Source organism: Branchiostoma floridae, chromosome 16 (assembly GCF_000003815.2).
Source record: "Branchiostoma floridae strain S238N-H82 chromosome 16, Bfl_VNyyK, whole genome shotgun sequence".
In the NCBI taxonomy this organism is placed as follows: domain Eukaryota; kingdom Metazoa; phylum Chordata; class Leptocardii; order Amphioxiformes; family Branchiostomatidae; genus Branchiostoma; species Branchiostoma floridae.
In genome coordinates this window covers 7,954,585-7,978,084 of record NC_049994.1, presented here as the reverse complement: position 1 = coordinate 7,978,084, position 23,500 = coordinate 7,954,585, and the positions used below count along the sequence as shown (strand labels likewise).

General features: G+C 37.1%; 1 protein-coding gene across 12 annotated transcripts in view; it reads left to right on the top strand.

Annotated features, from left to right (window-relative positions):
* The window catches only part of LOC118403213 (intersectin-1-like), a 90,166-nt gene that overhangs the window by 39,541 nt on the left and 27,125 nt on the right, over positions 1-23,500 (top strand). For all 12 annotated transcript variants that reach the window (XM_035801798.1, XM_035801799.1, XM_035801807.1 and 9 more), the window contains exons 2-12: positions 9,810-9,918; positions 16,691-16,760; positions 17,117-17,269; positions 18,133-18,195; positions 18,770-18,883; positions 19,495-19,575; positions 20,085-20,240; positions 20,857-20,937; positions 21,168-21,238; positions 21,630-21,741; positions 22,867-23,371. In XM_035801798.1, the coding sequence (XP_035657691.1) occupies positions 9,810-9,918; positions 16,691-16,760; positions 17,117-17,269; positions 18,133-18,195; positions 18,770-18,883; positions 19,495-19,575; positions 20,085-20,240; positions 20,857-20,937; positions 21,168-21,238; positions 21,630-21,741; positions 22,867-23,371 (1,515 nt within the window). The remainder of the gene's footprint in view (positions 1-9,809; positions 9,919-16,690; positions 16,761-17,116; positions 17,270-18,132; positions 18,196-18,769; positions 18,884-19,494; positions 19,576-20,084; positions 20,241-20,856; positions 20,938-21,167; positions 21,239-21,629; positions 21,742-22,866; positions 23,372-23,500) is intronic.

The following is a 23,500-nucleotide window of genomic DNA, read 5'->3' as shown; positions in this document are numbered from 1 at the left end:
CAAAACAGGGTATTTAGGCATATCAAGCCAATGGGTGGTAGTTTTAGACTGCAATTTTCTGAAAAATATTGCAATTTGAAAGCAACGTCCATCGATGTGACATCCCCAAATACCCTGTTTTTAAAAGCAACGGATATAGGTTACCCAACGGATAAAGGTGAACTGGCGTCAAACTTTTATCAATAGGTAAGCTGTTAAACCTCAGACTGAGTACAAGAATGACGCTTTATCATTAGCTAGTAGTATAATACGAATCCGCTATGGCTTCATGTTTTAGCCAAGCACACTGGGTCACTCCCACTTTTCTCAATAAGTGTGTTGGGTTCTTTTACATGCGGGCAGGCTTGACACTTAAGGCTTATGCCTGAAGCTCCCTCATACATATGGTTGTCAACTTAATGTCACAATCTGTGATGAAATTACCATGAGTGCAATCCCTTACATAATGTCCGAGCTGGGGCCAACCAATGTATTGCCGGAATCAAACTCTGGCCCACTGATCCATGGATTCACATGGACAAGCAGTATGGTTGCTTTATCACTTGTGCCACAGGGACATGTATAAAGACGATATGATGAAAACAGATCTTATATGGCATATGTACGAGGCTGAGAGTGAAACTGGCATCTTATTCTGTTCACTTCCTGAATCTTTGTGCTCCTAAGTACAGACTTTCCCCTCAGACTCTGTTCTTATGTCGGCATTTGAATCTAGCATGAAATATGAGAACCAAAAAATTGATTTGATGCAGCCCTAAGGTACCAAAAGTTTTCTTGTAGAATTCAAAGCTTATGTTGGCTATCTGTTACTCTTTTCTCGAAATCGATTCATCCTAATCTGCTTCTAGAATTGAGGTTGATATATTTATTGGATTCCTTGCACCATTCATAAGACATTAGTGCAGGGTGTTCTGGTCAAACGGCCGCAATTTTGGAACTGTCAATAACAATAATGGTGTATGTCATTTCTGCACCCCCACAGTCGGATCATGTTGGGCTGAAAATCACAGTAGATGCAAGATCTGTTACACTTGTAGTCTTGTTGCTGGTGTAAGGTCACCGTATGTATAGCATCAGTATAAGGTTTAAGTTCAAATCATTTCTATTTTTTTAATAACAGTCTGGCAGTTTAGATGGCCCAAACTGGATAGCGATTTTGACATCACAACAGCTCTATTTCACACATTCCACGAGCATTATGTTTTTCTAAACTGTGACAATCAACCTTAAGAGGAATGTCATGATCTAAGCCACACAATCTTAATTTCTCGGTTCTTTCAAAAATATTGAATATGGATTGTCCTTGGTGCTGAACTGTGTGTTATTGTTAGCATGGATAGTCTAAAATTGGAATATCTACATTTAAACTGTATCTTGATAGAAATAGTTTCAGAGAGTGAATAAAATGAAATACCAGTTTTCCTCTGAGCTTTCTGTTTTCATAATGAATAAAGAACTTTACTTAACTACATTATATACAATGTCAAGATAACCAAAGTATTCATATACTATGATAAGTGAATTTGACTTTATTCTATGTGATTTTAAAAATGTTACAGTAGAATCTTATAATCATTTATAGGTTCCTCTTGCTAAACTTTTACATATAAGTTGCAAACATACAAATTGATTTGTAGTAGCATCATGTTGGTTAAGCCTGCTCAAGATTTTCTGTACTGTACTGAATATTACCCTACAGGTGAAAAATGTGCAATAAACTTTCTCCTATTGATTAAATTGTATCTGATTTCCTTTGAAACCAATCATCTGTCTTGAGGGCTGCAACAATTTGGTAAAGTATTTTAGTTGGAAACTGCATTTTCCCAGTCATACTTTAACTACAGCTACTGTCAGTCAGTCTACATAATATAGAGACCATGGCTATATGCTAAGGAACTAAAATGACAATGCAGACTACAGTACTCAGAAATATACAATACAGAATACTGCTCAGTCAGTCAACACATAAACTTGTATTACAAAGGTGAAAGGTTAAAGTCCAGAGTTCAATTGGCTTGTTTGCAGGTGGCTGCATCATGCCGTCGGTGTCTTCTTTCAGCTTCCCTGTCCTCCCATTATCTGCTTCAGCATTAGGGGTGGGTACTGGTGTACTGGTACAAACTGTTTTTTCTTGTTTGACCGGTCCAGGAAAAACTGACTTGAAAAAAATCAGTGGACCAGATGTTGGTTAAAATTATACCAACACTTCGCTGGCAGGTTTTCATGTTTTTTTGTCTGTAATCTCAGACACCACATTGTAGTAATGCTACTCACCTTAAGCTGTTGGTTAACCTATATCTGTCGTTATGTCAAACTGCAATATACACAGATATTGGGGTAATCTATATTCATTGTTGTACCAGACTGCAATATTTTCAAATTATTGCAGTTTGAAGCGACGTACCGTCCATCTACTTGATATTCCTTAATACCAACGGAAAAAGGCTACCCTGCGGATAAAGGTGAACCAGTTATATAACAAATTGCTTCAGTTTTATTCTTCATAAAATCAGTTTGTTTCCAAATTCACCGATCGGAAGATTAGATGTCTGACAGCCAGACCTGAAGACATCTTGGCCTGCCATATCACACCTCTGCTTCATTGATTTTTCCTCTTTCTCAATAAAGGCTTTTGACACCACAATAAGGCAGAACCAACCTGTCAGATGTCAGGGAAGATTAGAGTAGAATAATTGCATTCATATTTGATATCGGTGATAGGTATGTTGTTGATTCCCCCAAGGATGCGGCTGGAAATGGCGACAATTTTATCACGTACGCAATATGTTACCCGGACAGAAATGAGAGATATGGTGACAACCAATTCATTTTTGTACAGGAAGAGATTGCTGTATGTAATCGGGATATGGAATATTAGAATCTGGACAGGAGTGGTTCTTGGAAGGGGATAAGATCTCAGTACTCCATCCCATACTTTTGTCTTGTTTTGTAGTTGCCTGATTTTGTGGAACAAGCGGAAAGGAGGGTTTTGCAGTGTTTTAAGACCATGGTTGACACAATTCTGTAGTATACTAGTGATGCATAATCATTTTTCAAATTTCTAAAAGTTGCATTAACCGGCGGGGTATTGAATCCAGAAAACCAAGTTTTGAAAATCGTATTTCTTGTAGAGATTACCAGGTCCACAAAATATGTAAAAATTAAAACACCAAAAAATTTTCAGACTTTCAGTATCATTTTGTCCTTTTCTACTCAAAACTTTTGCTCTTTTTACTTTTCTCCATTCTTACTTGTTATAAAATCTAATATGATAACGTACCTGCAATGCCGGTATTGTGCTATCTAACCACCCTTGCGTTTAACAAATTTGCATTGATTTAGCCACTGGCTTGATCTGAAACTGTGACCTGATAGAGTGATGAGTTGTTGATTTGTACTGTCATTACTCCTCTTGGCAAAAGATGTAACCTTAGTTCACCTTTCTCCATGGAGTAATCAATATTCGTTGTATTGAGAACAGGGTATTTAGGGATGCCAAGTCGATGGACAATGGTTTCAAAATGAATTATTTTGAACGTTACAGTTATGAAATCCGTCCTATACCGTTCGTCGCATAGGTGTGGTGCCCGTCTCTGTTTCTTTAGCCCATGGGCCACACAGGCCACCACAGCAGGGGGCTAGTCGACATCCATACTCTTTGTAAAAAATTATCATGCTTTCTATAGCAGAAAAAGCAGTATGTGCCACTTTTAAAGTCTTTGGAATGACGTGATGACGTTTATAGATATGAGATGAATATACTGAATTTAGTGCAAACATTTAACCAATGTAAAGTCAGTCTGTTATGATATTGGTTACGTGCAAATTTTCATGAAAGGGGAAATGAAGGCTTTTATACTGACACAAGAAAAGCATAGTTTGATTAGGTGCTGAAATATTGGCTGTTGTGCACTTGTTCGTCCAATTGATAAAAAAATTGTAAAATAAGTAATATGTAAAATCATCTTTTATAACCCTAGTTAAAAATATGTACATTTAAAGCCCATATGAATTATCTTGGGGTATTTACCCTTCTATGACCTTAACCTTATACAAAGTATTTCATGTGTTTCAAAGGAAACCATTGAATCTTGCTAGACACATAGACAAATGTCACCAGCTATTGTAAAGAACAGGAGTCCCCATGGGTTGCTTGTGTGGTGCAGGGAACTGTAAAGCAGTGACAGCGCACATAAATATCAGGAAATGCTTTGTTTCTTCTGTGTCTGCAGACAGTTAATCATACATCCTTCATGAATAGTGTGTGTATTTTGATACGTTGATACATTTGGAAACAACATCGTCTGTATCTGTATCTGTATAGCCAGTTTGACTGCCCTCCAGTGTTACCTATACATTGTATGCCATCATGTAATATATGTATACTTGTCTTGATCTACATGTGAACTTAGACACTTTGGTAAAGATCAGAAACAAAATAGTTAGAATTTTCCTGAAATTCTGCAGTGCCACACCCATTGGTCTTTTGGGTACAGATATGACCCCCCCCCCCCCACACACACACACCTACAGTTTTGGAACTAAATTGAATAATGTAGCATATGAAGCTGCTATTCCTCACACTAAGCAGTCTCCTGGGCCCCATTCATTCTGAGTGGGGCTTGGCAGGGAGAAACGTGATACATATTTTCAGGCCACACCCATTCAATCAATTGGTTCATAGATTCCAGAAGGCAAATCTTTTTCACACGGGTATTTTTACTTTCTCAGAAAACCACAGCCGCATGTCTATGTTTGGAGGGGATCTCCCTTTAGTGCCACTTTAGTTTCCCAATAGGAAGTACTTGACGTCATTTGCGTGGGCCGAGCTTTGCTTCAGTAAGAACACCATAACAGTTTGAACGCTTGGGGACCAACTTTCAATAAAACAGTAAAAATAAAGCAATTGTGGAAGTCGTTGACAAAAGGGTACCATCCAGAGGTTAGGCATTTTTGTGACCTGAAATATTTCACATGTTGTGTCAAACCGCTAGGCAATATCAATTTGATTGGTTGGTTCTTGGATTTGAAAATTAAAAAAGAAAGATGTACTTAACTAAAAACAAAGCCAAAGGACCAGTTTTATGTCTTGTTGCACTTAATTTATGGAGTGAATACAGTTGTATCCAAGATTTCCTCCGTGCCCTATGTTGTTATGATATCTGTTAGAAATATTTGAAAAATCCAAGAACCAACCAAAGGAAATCCATTAGCATGGAATTATTAACATAGCATAAGATCTACCAATCATAAACTGTTTTTCCCATACTACTGTAGAGTACATGTGTATAGGTTGGTAGTCATCATATTGCAAACTGTGCAATACATTTTCCACCTGAGTTGAAATGATCAAATACTCAACAAAAGCATAAAATTCTAACATTTCACTACAGTGTATCTACTCTGTTACAAATGTATTGGTTGAAGAGCCATTTTGATGGTAAATCAAAAAAGGTAGAAGATTGTCCTTGGTTCTGAACTGTATGTTATTGTTAACACTGATGCTTGTGTGCTGTAGGTGTTCCTATTGAAATTGCTATAACTCTGGTCAAAAACGTATTTTGTTACATTTTATCAAATGGACTTTATGGTTATTTTGATAATTTGTGCAATGTATAATCTTAAACGACAGCACTCTGATCGTAAAAGGTTAAATGTACTTAACATAAGTGGACATAATAACTTGATATTTTATGGCTACACATTTTGGGTGGGTACTGGTGCAGAAAATTCAGGTCCAGGTCCGGTTCAGGTCGAGTGGATCAGGTCCAGGTCCGGTTTAAGTCCAGAGGATCAGGTCTAGGTTCTGACCTGACCTGAACCGGGACCTGATATAATTGTCTGTAAAAACTCATGAATGGGTTGTATACTCAATAGTCCACGTCACTACAAAGTAATCTGTTTTGTAGAGTATCCAACAGTTAAGTTAGGTTCATGTTAACAATAAGCAAGGCTAACTGCCTCTGTATATTTTTACCCTAGCAATTTGGTAGAAATTACTATTAATTCTAACCTTCAAATTTGATGTTAGAATGACAGTGAACTAAGACATTGAATATTTGTATCTGTAGAAACCATGAATGCAACATTTGTGTCCAGAACTTTGCCGTCAACAACTTTCTCTATGGCAGTGTGCCAATATTCAACTACAAGTATGTCTTAATTCCCAACAGTGCACAGTCAATGCACATGTTATTCCATAGGGTGGCCTTCAGTTGAACTGTAGAATACAGAATGATGCTTCTCAACTAAATAGCGGTGTTGCAAAATACACCATGTTGCATCTTATTTATGTCAAGAAAATATGTTTCAATGCGGAATGTACCAGAAGTTGTGAAATTTTTGCATTTTCAAAGAAGAAACTGTAGAATTGGCATTTCCAATCTGTGGAACCTATTGACTATAGGCTGGACGTTATATACGCAAACAGGACTTTGCATTGTTTGCTATTCTGATATGTCAAAGTGATCGCAAAAGCAGACTTGGTTTGAAGTATAAAGTTGTGAAAATTTTGAGTTTTCAAAGAAAAAATTGTAACATATAGCAATTCTATTGTGCAAACCCTATTGACTATAGACTGGATATCATAGAGGCAAACAGGTCTTTGTATTTTATGATATTCCGACTTGCTTTGAAGTATACATTGATTTGTGAGAGAGAAAAATGACAGACCAGACATGTAACGCCCTAGTTTTTCATCTGTAGCCCTTCCCTGGGGGTGTTGATATGTCATTGTCAGCTACAAGGGGTGATCAATAAGTCCTCGGCCTCACCGAGAAATAATATGCACAACTCAAATTTTGAGGCACAACTTCGTAATATGAAGGCTTTTATCAACATCCTCCAAATTTCAAATCATTGCAGTCATTACTTTCCAGGCATTCGTCATTTGCAAATGACAGAAGGTAAGTGGCAAGAAAAACAAGGGTGAATAAGGATCAGACATTTGTGGGTTGAGTTCCCCATGCCGTAAATTCTCTGTCATTAACAAAAGACATTGTGAAAATGTTTGATAATGATTCTCTTCCTATTTCAAGCAGAAAGAGGTGGGTGTCTGACTTCCAGCAGCGCAAGTTGACCCGCACACCTCAGATAGCAGCTAAATTGCCCACTTTTTTTTTCCTTCTCCCTCACCTACCATTACTGGGTGTTGCCTGGAAAGTAATGATCACAATAATTTGATAATTTTGGTACACATTCATATCGGACTTTATACTTGACATCTATGCTTCGAAATCTGAGTTGTGCTTATTATTTCTGGATGCTGAAGGCCGAAAACTTATTGATAACCCCTCGTACATGTCCAACTCTCTAGGCTAGTCTATGTGTACTGTTAACATTACACTGCTGCCGGGAAGACAGCCACTGCTGCCAGGAACACAGCCAAACATGACAGAGTGAGGCCATGGGCAGGTTTTCCGTTATTTATACTGTACTTCCTCAAATGAAGCACACACCTTTTGAACTTTTTGAAAATTCAAAAGGTGCTGCAAGAAGTAGTCAAATCCAGTGTGCATACATTACACATTTGTATTTGAGGATATTGAAAGGGTGAATGTTAAAAGGACCTGAAATGGTGAAAAGTGGTAGTGTAGTGCTAGGAAGGATTCAAAACTATACATGTTTTTGTCTACAACATTTCTAAGGTACTGCAGCATTGTTAAAACTTTACATGAAAACCCTCTTCTACCATGAAATTATGTCCTTGCAAAAATAAGTGAATTTACAGTAGCCAATCTGAATGAAAAACAGTGACATTGAGATTGTTCAATAATAGATATATTTGATCATCCCCAATTTAGGAAAGAAAGGAGCATGAATTTATCTTCCCCCTAACCACTAATGTGTGAAAATGTTAGTCGTTATATGTACGACAATGACCTTGTGTTGACCTATCGTACAAGGCTGTGTTGAGGTCAAGGTTATTATGGGGTCAAAGAACGTCATGACCTTAAAGAAGTGAGTTTAGTCGAGACAGTGTATCTGGATTTCATCTTTCTTACATTTACGTCATCCAAATTTATTGTATCTGATTAACTACATATATGAAGTAATGAGTGTCATGAATTTAACTCATTTAGAAATAATTTTCATCATCATCATAAAAGAAATAAATTTACACCATAAGAAATGTACCTACAGTGTATGGCAATGTATATGGTTGTATGTAAATTTGTTTTCTCCATTGTGTACTACTGCTAGATAATAGTCTGTTTTTGACTATAGACTGTAATCTTCCTCTTTAAAATTCCTGCCGTGAAATTGCAAAGAAATCGTAATTTTCCCCCCAAAATCTTGGCACAGAATATGAGCTCATCACCCCCCCTACCCTGTTACTTAGGTGTATTGCTATAATTATGCTTTTGTTCAGGACCCCAACGACAATGTTCTCACACTCCCATTCACCTATGATTAATGTGGAGAACGTATTGTGGAGTGACTTGAATGATTGTCTAAGACGACAGCGCATACTTTGTCACTGTCTGTGATACCAGGTCACCATCTTTACAATTGTACCTCCAATCATTCAAGATGGCCACAAGAGCTGCATTCATTCAGGCAACCTCAGCGATTCATATGCTCCTTGGCAACTACCAACGAAGTAGTTCAAATGTTTCATACTCTTTTAACGTTGTAAGATATCTGGTGATATTCTTATATTGTGAGTAGTTGTGTAGGGTTGTTGTATACAGTCAAACCTGTCTATAGCGGCCACTCAAGGGACCGGACAAATTTGGCCACTATAGGCAGGTGGCCTCTGTATAGAGGTGGCAACTTGTAGATAAAATACCCAAGGGACCGACAAAAAGTGGCCACTATGGACAGGTGGCCCCTCTGTAGAGGTGGCCCCTAATACAGGTTTGACTGTATTTTTATGGATATCTTTCAAGCAACCTCAGCGATTCATATGCTCCTTGGCAACTACCAATGAAGTAGTTCAAATGTTTCATACTCTTTTAACGTTGTAAGATATCTGGTGATATTCTTCTATTGTTTGTGGTTGTGTAGGATTGTTGTATACTCTTGTGGATATCTTTCAAGCAACCTCAGCAATTCATATGCTCCTTGGCAACTACCAATGAAGTAGTTCAAATGTTTCATACTCTTTTAACGTTGTAAGATCTGGTGATATTCTTCCATTGTTAGTTGTTGTGTAGGATTGTTTTATGTCTTTATGGATATCTTAATGTTTCATTTGAAGAGTTATCTTTCAAAAGGTGGCAACATTCCAGGATGAAAATCAATGCCTGTAAAATCCTCTGGGCTTTTTTTCCTGGTCTTTTGAACAGGAATAAGATCTATGCTGTGAGAATAAAACTTATATCTTTATGTTTCATTCGAAGAGTAATTTTTCAAAAGGTAGCAAACTTCCAGGATGACAATCAGTGTCTGTGAGATCCTCCGGGCTTCTTTCTAGAATATCTTCTGATCACAAGTATTTGGATTAGGACCAAGATCTTGGCTGTTCCCAGTGGGTAAGAAGAAAACTTGTGCCAAAAAGCAGTTACTCAAGCAACTGGATATAATTTGGAAATGGTCAGACGTTTCAGACAGCTATCCAGTGTCTATCGCCAGTACTGGAGATATCTTCTTGGATAGATTTCAATATCCTAGCTATGAATTTATCATTTATATGCAAAAGAGATCTAATTGGAAAATAGGTTGTCTGAAACATCTGACCGTTTCCAAAATCATACCCAGTTTCTAGAGTAACTGCTTTTTGGCTTGTCTTATTACAAGGATGTCTAACCTTTATTGACATAAGAAGAAAACTTATTTTAACAAGCATTTTTTTCTTCATGGTCCAGTTGCGGAGTTCTCCCAAAGAGTGGCCGCCATCCAAGAACAAAATGCCTCGCAGATCCAAACTGTTTGCGAGACCTTCAGGGAGAGAAACCGGGCGATGAGGAAAGACTGGTGAGTAGGAGTAATATTGTTATCGTAAATAATCTTTGCAAAGTGCATTCAAAAGAGAATTTGTACGACTATTGGGTATCAGTTAGTATCAAAGATGCATATGGACCCCCTCTCTCACAGAGTAAAACATCATTATTGTTTTGTATCTGGTCGACTGATTCAGGTCCGTTTTTTCCGGACCAGTCCAACAAGAAAAATCAGTTTTCTACTGGTGCCCAGCCCTAATAGGAACTATAAAGCTATTTCACTGGATCTTGGTCAATTCATTTGATCGATGTGAATAATTGATATGACAGCTTTATGTGATCATTACAGGCAAGTTGACATTTCCTCCTTTGTATGATACAATATTAAAGCAGACTTGTGTATGAAAATTGTAAATTAAAATGAAAAACTGGCAACCAACAACATTCTAAGTCTAGCATTTGATGAACATGTCATTTCAGTTTTCTATATAATTATTAGGTCATTTTTAAGTGTTTTTCTTTGGTAGTGTGTGCCATTGCTAAAACAAAACTTCTCCCTCAGAAAATTTGGCACAAAATCAAAATAGGGAATTCCAAAGCAGGATTGATCATTGAGCTTGAAATACCAGTTGCAATGCCATGTCACTGATACCAACATCATCCTTAATGTTGGCAATCTAATTAAGTGTAATGTAGTGAGCCATGTTAAACTACACAACAATGACTTAAGAGAATCTTTTATCTCATACTTAATTCAAGAAAATATGCTACACATGTACCTTAAGAAAATTTCAAATTTGCGCAAAAAAAGCACCTTGGATGAATTCAAGAGGAATCTTCCATGATCTAAGTTAAGACTTTTAAGTTGAGCTCATAAATTTATTGATTTATTGTGTGTGTATTGAGGTTTTCCACAACAGTCAATGATAAGGTGAAACAGGTGTTGCTTGTGAAGGTAATCAGTCCTTTTTAAGGTCACTAACATTGCAAACTAATACAACAAATATGAAATCAATAATGACACAAAGAATAAACAATTTAAATCAACATAGAAGTCAGCTTACTAAATAAACTAAACACGAAAGAAATAATATCAAAGTCAATCAATTACAACAGTAATGTAAGATAAAGTACCATGAAATAAGCAAGGCTTTGTAGCAAGGCAAGTCACACATCATATGACCACATACAAGGCTGTTCTAGACTGTAACTCAAACCGAATCTGTAACGCATGGTTGAGTTAAGTTTCCTTTTAACATCAAAGGCAGCCACATCAGTTGGCCTTGAAGCTATTCAGTATTCTGTCTTCATGTGCATATATGGAAGTCTTGCTCAGCAATATCTGAAAGCCCATTCACTATATATAGCTACCAGAATGTTTCTGGATATGGTTTGGGAGCAAAATTGGCTTTATAAATTGTTTCTATCCCATATCAAGATCCACATTACAATGCTAGTGGTTATAAAGCTTGTAAATTCACAGCATTACGCTAGCTTGGAATTATGCTTATAGCTGTAAAGTCTGTAAATTCACAGTATTAGAGCTTGGCTCAGAATTGTTTTAGGGGAAAAAATCTAGGATGGATATTTGCCAGCAGACGTATACAATGTATGCAGCAACAAGTTGCTAGGGGGCACAAAGGTATATACCAGTTATTTCTTGCATCAAAAGCTATCTGCCATCAAAAAGTGAACACAATTGTATGTCCATGACAAAAGATACATAAACTGGAATTCCTGCTGTAGTGCCAATGTTAACTGCCAGGGGCCCAAAATCAGCCTTGACCTTTGTTTGGCAAGACTAACACACATACAACTAATCTTCATAATCCATGTAGAGCCTCTGAGTAAAGATGCTGACCAAAAAAAGAAAAGACAAATACATTGACACATCATCATCATCACACTGACTCACCCAAAACACCTTGTGGTAATTATCTTTATTGTAATCACTTTTATAAGGCATTATTATTCACTAATAGCCTATATGAAATTATACACATACATAAGGTGGCAGAAAACTTGATCAAATTGCAAAATTATAGAATTGCTTCAATGATGTGGTCTGTCAGTTAACACTGTTTTGACCACAGCCATACAAATTGGTATTTTAGGGCAAATATCATAATAATAATTGTGTCATCAATGTGAATTTTATTCTATGCACCTACACAAAATACATGAAATGCACTTGCGACAATTAAACCATTTTTCATGCAATCCTTCTAATTTGTCTAAAAGGTTCAGTCTGACCTAGTATCATTTCTGCTCTCAATTTTATTTGAATCTAGGCTTTTCAGCAAGAGATGAAATCCAAATTAATCGTACACAGAGAACAATAGCTGTATTGTCAACAAATTATTATATTTTTCACCTATCATGCACTGAGGTCACATTAGCTTGTGTCACGTATGATATTGTATGCTGTGATGATATATTATCAAATAACCTGTCCCCCTTTACAGTCTATTGATTTCCAATGGGGCATATCTGATCACAGTTACTGAATTGTGTATGTGGCTTTATATCTATATACCATCTCAGCTACCTGACACATGCAAAATGGACTGATGTATACATGTATTATACAACATGTACGTGTCTATTCTTCAATATAAGCCCTGCATTTCAAAACTTTAGTCATGATACACCACAAGATATGAGTTTCCTTATGTTTTTCATTTCTTCTTATACACGGAAAGATATTTCTTAAAGAAAAAATTCTGCACTTAGGAAAAAATGTTTTGTCCACAATTTTGACTTGAATTTCTAGAAATCATCAGAGTTAACATCTTTTGGAGAATTTGTTTCTTAACTTAAGAAAATTAAGAAAGTGTTCCTTGTGAAAATGTTCATGGAAAGAATATTTTTCTTACTATTTGTTCTTGAATTACTTACTATCAGAAAATTTATCCATCAGTTAAGGGATACAAGAAAAATGAGTAACAGTGCAGTAGTAGACTAAGTGTATTCAGAACTAACTACTGTAAATGCATTTAAGATCGCAGGGATTTAATTTCGCGGTAGCGGGAAAAGGGACTTTTTGCGGTGGATTTAAGTTCCCGGTTACACCATAGACTGCAGTCTAATACCATAATAGAAAAATGTCCACGGTGGTTTTAGATTCGCGGTGAAGTGGTCACCGCGAAAACCGCGGACATTAATCCACCTGTCCAGGAACATTTCTGCACTTACAGTATACAAAACGTGCAAAGTTTTCTTCCCTACCCTGGACCTAAAAAATATCAGAATCCCAGAGGATACTGCACAGATTATATTGCCCCCCCCCCCAAAAAAAATTATGCTCATGTACTGGATGAATATGTACTGGAATACTTAGCAAACAGTACATTTCTACCTACTGGCTTGCAACCGATTCTACTAGAAAAAGCACATGTACACAGCTGCATGTGTGATACAATCACCTCATTGCTAATGTACTTGCATGATTGCCTAATAGGTGAAGGTAGTTCTAGGGCTGATTTCTTCACACAGACAGGCCATGCCATAAATGCAGGGAAAGAAAACAAAGACGATAATATGTGTTGAGCTTTCCATGGTACTGAAAATGCTGCAATTGTGCGACAAGTTGTTTCAAGTGATGTTTTTAACACCGGCTTTGCATTACAGCAGTGAGTGGTTTTATTTTCTAATTAGGCCACATCAATTTAATGTCTTGGTTCACGGATTCGCTCGCTCCTATTTTTGGGAAAAAAAATAAAAATAAAAATTACCACTCAGCAAATTTTCACCATTAATGAAACCATTCACCAACTTTCTGGTGTAGAAAATTGGCCTTTATATTATAAGCTCCTTAAAGTGTGGGTACAGGTGCTGTTACTGTACAATAATAGTGTTTTTGTACTTTTTTCAAGCTGAAAACTTTTTTTCTTCCTGTTTTGGATTAGCCGTTACCTTTACTCCAACCATTTTACAATTTTTATTTTTATTTTTATTTCGCCCTCTCGCTCCATATTTTTTATGAAAAAATCCGTGAACCAAGAAATTAAATTGGTATGGCCTTATAGCAATCTAAACCATCCCTAGTTATATATTATAGTTATTAAAGTTAAAATAAAGAGTGCATTGTACAGTCTCATTTCTCGACATGAAATGGTCTTGGTTGCTGCACAGTGATTTTGTCCATATGACGTCACACAAATTTGAAGTTATTGTCATTATAAGATGAATGTAACTAGACCCTTAAAAGTGTTGAATCAGCAACAAACCAAAGCTACAGTAGTAACTGCATTTATTTTTGTTTAACAGTTGATCTTGATTTACAGCAAGGAGGAAAAGGAGTGTTTGCGGTGGTTTTAAGTTAACAATCATGCTATAGCCACAATCTGCTGCTGAAATGGCAACTCAGCATTGCAAGGGTACTACAGACAAAGAGACCAGTTGGCCCTGACACATACAGTGTTTAATATCTGCATGGAGCACTCATATTAGACAAGGTAGTAGGCAGGCAGAAGATAGAAGAAAGCCAAAATCCCCAACATAAGATTACTGCAAAGATTAATGCATTTACAGTACAACTTGACTGTGCAAGTTTAACTTCAAGTTAACTTTCCCTACTCATATCCCTTTTAGTGCTCGAATGGTATAATGTTAATGTCCCTTTCTAGATTTTATAGCTTTGATGGTCAGTCACGACTATTGATTTTGATATTGTATCATTTAGGATAATGATACCTTCCGGTAGAATTTGGTACCCTCCAGTTTTTATTCATCAATGTATATAAATTCACAAAATCTATTTCTGTAACATCAATGTGGCAGGAAAATGTATTTAATATTTGATGCTGTCATGTTTTATGTCAATGACAGCATTAAAAATAGTTTGTTACGCTTTTCGTATGGTACAACATTGTGTATTTTTATTAATCTAAAAGTATCCAAATTATAGGTCCTTTTAACATAGTCCATGTATATAGTGGTATTGGATAATCTGTCCTTATTCTATATTCATGATCAGGTCAATTGAAAATCAAACACTGTATGCTACTTTTTGCATGATGTGGATTACTTTTTAACAAAAATGATAATAACTTAAAGATAGATTTTGATAACCCAGTACTGAGCATGGACTCTCCTTTTTGCATAATTTTCGTCTAAATTGTCACAACCAACCTTATGTGGAATTTCATAATTTAGGTAACACAATCTTAATTTTTTGTTCTCAGTTTTAAAGAAATATGCTACATTGGGACATTCCATGAAAACTGAGTCTAAGTCTGTTCCTTGGTACATACAGTTTCAGAGGGTGAACCGAATCAGATGCTAGTTTTCCTCCCAGCTTTCTGTTTTCATGATGTCCTCTTTGTATAATTTCATTTTCTTAAAATGTCGGAGAATCAAACAAGGACAATAAGAGGTCTAGCATAAGGAATGTAGCAAACAATTTCTATCCCTGTGATATGATATATGTCTGTTTGATTTGGTCAGAAACCTGTAAATTAAGTATTGTCTAACAGAGAGGTATTACTGACCTCAATTTCTAGAGGTAAAATGCAAAACTATCAATCTTGGCATGCTCTATGCAGTCTGTAATGGCTGGTCATAAATTGTACATGGAACATGGCGTCACACAGACGTTCCAGCGCTTTCTCAAGGTTATTTTCATTTTCATGGATCCTTCAAACAGATGACGTAATTTGCTTTTGGATAGGATACATTTCTCATATTCTTACTGATTTGTGTACATGCATTTTTATGTTTATCATGTCCTTGTACATACATGTCTTATTCAGTTTTGCTATGCTTTATACATAAAAAGAGAAAGCTTTGTAGAATTACTCTGAATATAGCTTCACCAGAAAGGATAGATAGTGAATGATAATGATTATAATTTTCATGTGTTATTTTTGGGTGGTCCAACTACTTTCTCTTTTGCAGCTAGGAGTTGAATTGCAAGGAATGCCAAAAAGCATACTGTCACTGACAAAAGATAGTGGATACCATATTAAATGTCTGACCATTTCCAAAATCATATCCAGTTGCTTGAGTAACTGCTTTTTGGCATATTACCTGGCTGTCTAAGCTTCATTGACGGATTGCAAGGAGTTTCAATGGGTGGGGCTATATTGCAAGGGTCTGGAGAAGCTTTCATTTTTTGCTCTAAGTCAGTTGACCTTAATACAACAGTAATTGACCCAAGTACTGCCATACTGTCTACTATGTTTTGAGCTGCTCACACCGAGAAGGATTCAAAATCAGAACCTCTAGTTTATGAGCCAGACACTTTGTGGGTGCACCACACGACCACACAAACTGAAAATTATTTATTTTGAACATTATTTATTTTGGGTCCGAAATGGAAAAAAAATTTAGAAACATCAGATTCTTTCTTTTATCAAATTTTCAGTATGCTTCAGAAATATGTTAGGATAATATTTAATGTATAAAATCATGTAGAAATGGATACAAGGATGTTGAGCAGGAAAATATGTTTTGCTATTAAGTAGACGCCACAAGTTGAATTGCTGTTAAAAGTCATCACTTTATCAGTGATTTCAAGTCCTACAGTTCCAGGGCTGTCCTAGGACCCGTCCCACTGTCCCAGGATGGAAATGTGCTTGTTGAAACAAAAAATCCATTAAAAAAATCCGACCTTTATGACATGAAACTGATTTAATTTTTTTCCTAAGCTTATCATGACACGTTTAAAAATAGCATGCTCCAAAACAATGAGTGGAATGAGTAAGAAACTTACAGGTGGAGACAATCATGTACTATTCCATGATAGTTTTGATCACTGACTAGGGGTATGCTGACACAGCTCTATTTTCTCCTATATGTTCCAGGCATGAGTATCCAGACAGTTTATTTGAATGCTGGGATGTCCTGTTGGAAGAAGTAGAATCTGATGCACAGGTATTTTTACAAAACTATAAAATTTTGTGTAGTTGTAAAAACTCTTGTATCTTCAGTTCAAAAGCAATAGTCTTCCTTGATGGTAGTAAATCACTAAAATTCCAGGTCTGTGCACGTGTAACTTACATTTATATATATAAATGTGTAAAATGTGTATACATACACACACACACACACACACACACACACACACACACACACACACACACATACACACATACACACATACACACATACACACATACACACATACATACATACATACATATATATATTCTTTTTACCAAGTGATATTTTTCATCTCTTTAATCAAATTAATTGATCTAACATAAGATAATTGTTCATGTTGTTTTCAGGTGTCGCAGGAACTAGCCACTTCATTGGTGCAGAATGTTAGTCAACCCCTGGGGCAGTTGGCGGAGTCCAACAGGGGACAGACCCGGAAAATGCACAGATTTCGGGATGCCTACGAAACACATATAGAAAAGGCTGAAGCAGAATTGCAAAGGGTAAGGCCATGTATGGCTTTGGCCACACAATTCATTTTTTTTGCTTTTCAAATTCAGAATAAACATGCTTATAGTAGTGCGTAACGAAATCCAGAAAGGTCATATTTTTTATAAAAAGCAGGATGTTTCCCACCCAGCAATTTGCCTTTTGTCAAGCTACTCATAATTCTATACCAGTTAGGCTCGTCCGTGAGGCGTCACGAAAAAACAGTAACTGTAACAGTTATGACGCCATAAGGTCATAGAAGTGCTACATGGATTAAATGGTCAGTTGTTACAGTAAGCAACCCAAACCAATCAGAAGGAGAGATACATTATTTCAAGTGATGAATGATAACATTGGCCAATGAGAAGGAGAAATACACACCATGTACTAAGGCCTAGGAAAAAAAATGTTGTGTTTCCTGTTTCCCTACCTACTCTAAAAAAACCTGCCGACCCTAGACTTTTTTTTTGGGTGGGCAGTGGAGTCACAAAGCTTCCAGTTAGAATTTTTATTTAGCCTGCTTCCTATTGAAGTAAAACACTGCTTGTCCCATCTAATGAAGGATAAATGTATCTATCATGCACAAAATTTGGTTGACATTGAAAGACAAGTGTCATCATACCTTTCAGTTTACTTTGTTCAACTGTATTGTAAATATGTATCACTAGAATTTTGGCCAGCCTAAAAAAAAATACAAGAAAAAAAAAGATAATCCCTACCTACCGACCCTAATTTTTTCAGGACTGAAACAGGAAACACAACATTTTTTTTCCTAGGCCTAATAGAATTGACTAATAGTTAACATATCAAGGCTGGAATGTTATGAAATATTTTTAAATGTTTGATCATTAAGTCTTGATTATTTCTCTCTCTTTAGGTACACAAAGAATATACAGAAGCCTGGTTAAAAGCCAAACATGACTCCAGAGAATCCCACAGAGTAAGTAAACATGTCCATCTTGATTGTTCTATAGCGTAAACTTCACAATTGACAGTCCAAAAAAACAGTCTAAAATACTGTAATTTTGTTTTTCAGTAAGTAGATTGACTGATTAAATTATTGTCTGCAAGTATGATGTAATGAAAATGTTATCAGTAATATAGGTATCAATTAGTTGTCTCCAGGCAGACATTAGTTCTTAATTCTACTATGTTTACAGACAAATGTGATGCACTAGTATCTAAAGTTAATGAGAGGGCGTGACATCCATTCATAAAATCACTGGGGAAGGATGTGATGTCATGGTTGCAAAAGCGCCCTCTATTAGTTATGTACAGCATTGCATAGTACAATCTGCATATCACTCAGCCTTGTACTCTCCATAATGTAGTTGCTCCCAGTCTTGCTAGGGATAGATACACACAGTCATACAGTACACATCAGTGTTGAATGGCTGGTTGGCCACACCTAGCCTGACCACATCATGATCCTTATAGAAATATATTGAAGACAGTTGGAATATACTTTATATTTGTAATGGTAACGTTCAATATTTTTCTTCATGTTTCCTCAGAGCCACTACCTCTCCGTGTGCCACAATCTCCACAATGCCTATCTACTACAGCTGACAGCAGTCAACACTTTCAACCAAGCTTTCTACACTAGAGCTCTTCCAGAAATGGTGGATGTGAGTAACCGTTTTTCACCTTTGTTCGTGGGGTAACCTACATCTGTCATTTTTAGAAACAGAATATTTAGGGATACCAAGTCACAGAAGGTGTTTTCAAATTGCATTATTTTTAAAATATTGCAATTTGAAACCAACATTCGTCAACTTGATATCGCTAAGTTCTTTGTTTCTAAAGACAACAAATATAGGATACCCCACGGATAAAGGTAAAGTAGCATCACATTAAAGCTGTGTAATCATGCAATATTCAGTTGTCTCGTCTTAATGAATTTTTGTCTTGTGTGTTAAATTGAATGTTATTGTGATCATGCTATGGCAAATTCCATTTGTAAAAAGTCACCAAAGGTAGCCCTTTGTAATAGCCCGAGGATATATGGCAGCCCTTAGCTGTGCATACAGAACAGCCAAGCCAATAAATGGATAAAAAATTGGAATAAATATCTATCAGTAAATACAATGTACTGCATACAGTAATATATTAATTGTGAAGGGTAGCCGGGTAAATTCTGAAGAATCTTTAAGTTATTGTTTGAACCAGTTTCACTGTCAGTACCACACTCATAACTGTGAATGAAAAATGTCTTAAAATAATCAATTTGTTTTTCCAGGACCTTGAAGACCTTCATTTAGAGATGTTGACTGCACTTTCTATGTTCCTTGGAAGATATGCCAAAACTGCACAAACCAAGGTAAACAGAGACTTTTATCAACTCAGAAACAATGCCTGCACTGAATGTCTGTCAGTGCAGGCACCACAAGGTTGCTAAAGTACTCATTGTGGCAACTCTGAACTACACTCTTCCTGTTACTATTCAGTCAATAGTGATAGCCATATGACTTATTGTGGAATCACACAGACAAGCAAACAGACTAACATAAAAGCAAACGAACTGGCACACTGAAAACAATACCTCCATTCTCAGAGGTGTCAATATCAAAGACTGTCAAAAAGTACATCACACAAATACGATACAACGTATACTGTTAAGACACAAGTTACATCATGGTTTAATCTTCATGGAGATTGAATGTAGCATTATCACTTTCTTCTAATAGGTGGGAGAATTTTTATTAAACCTGTAGACCTTCCACCGTCCTGCAATACCACAATAGACTGCTAGGGGCGCTGCTGAGTAGTGAGTAATGGCCAGTATTATGTATTACCTTTTTATATCATGCACTTCCTCTTTTTTTCCAGGCTTTAGAAAAGAGTAACAGAATGGACATGTTGGTACAAGCCTGTAGGACATTACCCAACAAAACAGACATCAAAGAGCTTACAGCAAACTTTGCTCCTGACCAACCCCAGAGGCCAATCCATAGATACACTAAACCTGAGCCAGAGGCCAGAGCGGTGAGTTTGGAAGATCCTTGGTCTGGGATTATAACACATAATGTTATTTGTTTCCTCATGAAGCTCTGTTGAACAGTAGATGCATCCTGAAACACTTTTCCCTTAGGTTTCCAATGTATGACTGAAGGATACACATACCAAACCCAATGGAATCACAGCTGATACCCAACTACTCCACTCACAGAAACACAAGGACCTGCCAGCCTGCTCTCAGCTAAATACAGTCCATTCCTCCTCCTGGAGCGATTGATTACCAGCTGCAGAAGTCAGAAGAGAGATTTTGGAAATAAGGAAAACGATCAGATATTTGTCCTTTAAAGCAAATATTAGGAACCCTCTGACAAGGATAAAAAGAGAGAATAAACACAAGATATCTCCTCTTCTGCTGGGTTTATTTGTTGTTTTTTATCATTGTGTAGTCCAATGGTTGGCAAGAGGATCAAAATGCTAGGATATTCATGACATTTACAAGAACATTCCTTATATAAATTATCACCGCACACCATCCTGTAATGCCAAAATAGATTGTTAGGGGGCACTGCTGAACAGTAAATATATATGCATTCTGGTATGCAGTTGGAACTTCTACATTGTATCCTTTTATCTACTGTTTCAGGACTTCCTACAAAATGCATTGGTGCTAAGTGATGCGACAGAGCCTGCCTTGTGGAGGAAGTATGACATGCTCAAGAAAGAAGTAAGAAACTTGGACTTGTCTTCACAATAGAACTTTCTCCCTCTTTCTGTTTAGGCTTGTCTGCACTTTTAAATTTGCAGCAGTTATTCCTCAAGATATGACTGAATATGAGATTTATTTCACTGATTGAGTGTGGGAGCAAGCTAATTTTTGGAGAATTTACTGACTTGTTGTCATTGATGATGCAACCAGTACTTGTAACAAGAAATGTATGTTTTTCGTCACCATAGATTGAAGATTTAGAGATCCTTGTACAACACACAGATGATGCAATAGCTTCTTTAGAGTCCCTGTATAGAAGGTAAGACTTTATAAGGTCATATTGACTCCATTATTATAATGATTGCTATCCATGTGTGCATCTTTTTTAGTCCATTTCCAGATTTTTTTATCATACTGTAAATCATAAAAAAAACAGCTGCAAAATGAGAAAACATATACCATGGATTAAAAAAAAAAGAAAGATGGAAAAGTCAAAGAAGATTATTAAGATTTAAAAAGTGCACAAAATCAAATGGCATACCAATGGATTAGAACCCAGGACCTCTGGATTATGGGCCAACCAATTTGCAATGCAGTAGTTATTGTCACACAACCCTATTGGTGACGTAAGGCACTGCAAAAATGAATGAATTTGCTGTGCTTGTCACTGAATTTTGCCCTACTTATGATTAAATGATTGTATTTCCCAGTCATACAGAGATGCAGTTATACAGTAAAGCCAGGGAGACCCAGGAAGACATCACTAAGAAGAAGAGTGACATCAGGATGGCAGAGGCACAGCTGTCTGTGTGTAGGGCTCAGGTCAGAAGGTCATCTTCACTCAAATAGAACTGGGTTCAGCTGGGACATTATCACCCTCATGGGGCATGCATGTCCAAGAGCTGGGGATGGTCTCAAAATTTGGATGTTTTTCTATAGGGAAAATTTAGCTTTTAGTTGTTGCTACATTCAAATTTTACTGGAAATGCGGAAATGTTAACGGTAGTTTTGTTTTTGCAGTGACCGTTTAGACATTTTTTGTCTTTTGATGTATTCAATTGCAGAATTATTGTCAATCTTTGGAACTATCAAAGTGTTACCTTCTTTGATAATACCAAAATAGGTTCCTTTTGAAGCAACAATTGAATATCTGAGACTATCCCTTACACAGTTAACTCCCACTTTCCACTAAAAGCTGCTACCACTGAGCAATGGAAGATTTTACAGACCACCTGAAGAAATGTATTGAAATAAGGATAATTTTTTGATACAATTTGTTACCTATTTGAAACCATACTTTTACATTATTTTCCAGTTATGAAATTATGGGTCATATAGATCCAATTTTGGATTCTGTACCATTGCTCAGCAATTGCTATGTAGGGCAAAGGTGGTGAAGGCTGGTGCAAAGTCTGTAATACATTACACACTACATTAGCTGAAGTGTCTGAGGACGTAATACACTTGCGAGTCAGATAAGTGGTACTCAAAAAGCTGCTAAGTACTGGCAAAGAACTATTTAGGGCTAGAGGATAGATAAATAATTTGTGATTTCAGCATTGAAAATGCAAAGAAATCCTACATACATAGAGGTTTCAGCTTGTAAAGGGACATGTAGCTGTTTGGGTTTTGGGGTTAGGCGGCAAAGAAAAGTTAAAAACTGGACATAACAAGATTAGAGGAATGATATACATTTTTCATCATTGTACTGAAATAATTTGGAAGCAAAAAGCATCAGCCACTATCAGTGAAAAGTGCCATATAGAGAATTATACATTTATTGCTGTATGAAATAAGCACATTGTACAATCCTGATAAGCTGCATCTTTGACCTTCCCCCTGCTGTCTTATCCAATAACCAATTTAGATTTTCTCCCAAATAGATAGCTTAAGGTCAATGTCCTACCCAGTTTGTAATATCCGATATTTCCTTTCCGTTTCCATCAGATGAAACTGTTTTCCCCGATCTTTGGTGGACCCAACCCAGAGGACGACCACTACAACCACAGGCGCAAGAGGAGGTCCCACCACGACCGCGACCATCCCTCCCGCGGCTCGCGAGAACCACGCGAGCCCCCGGAATACTCCCACCGCGACCAGCAAGACTATGCACACGGAAACAGTAGGGAACGCGACAGGGACAGGGACATGGGGCACTCTCCGCAGATGCAAAACCGCGCCCCGCATTCCCCGAGATCGCATCAACGACAGTACAGCAGCCACCAGCAGCTGAGTAGCCACGATCAGATCGACCACCCCAGGAGGGATCACCATTACCGCGGCGGGGATAACCCCAGGAGTTACGATCACCAGGGACCGCCACACTCCCCGCTACCGCGTCACTCCTCCAGACAACAGTTCAACATCGATAACATTGGACGGGCGCATCAGTTTCAGGAATACACCTACAAGAAGCCCACGTTTTGTGACCAGTGCAAGGAATTACTCAGAGGTAAGTCAATTTTAAGTTGATTTGCAGACATCATCTGAAGGAAAGATTGTGTACTGTCAGGGCTCGAAATACTTTTTTCTGCATACCTCCACTGGTGCAGGTAACATTGAAAATTACCTGCACCAGACA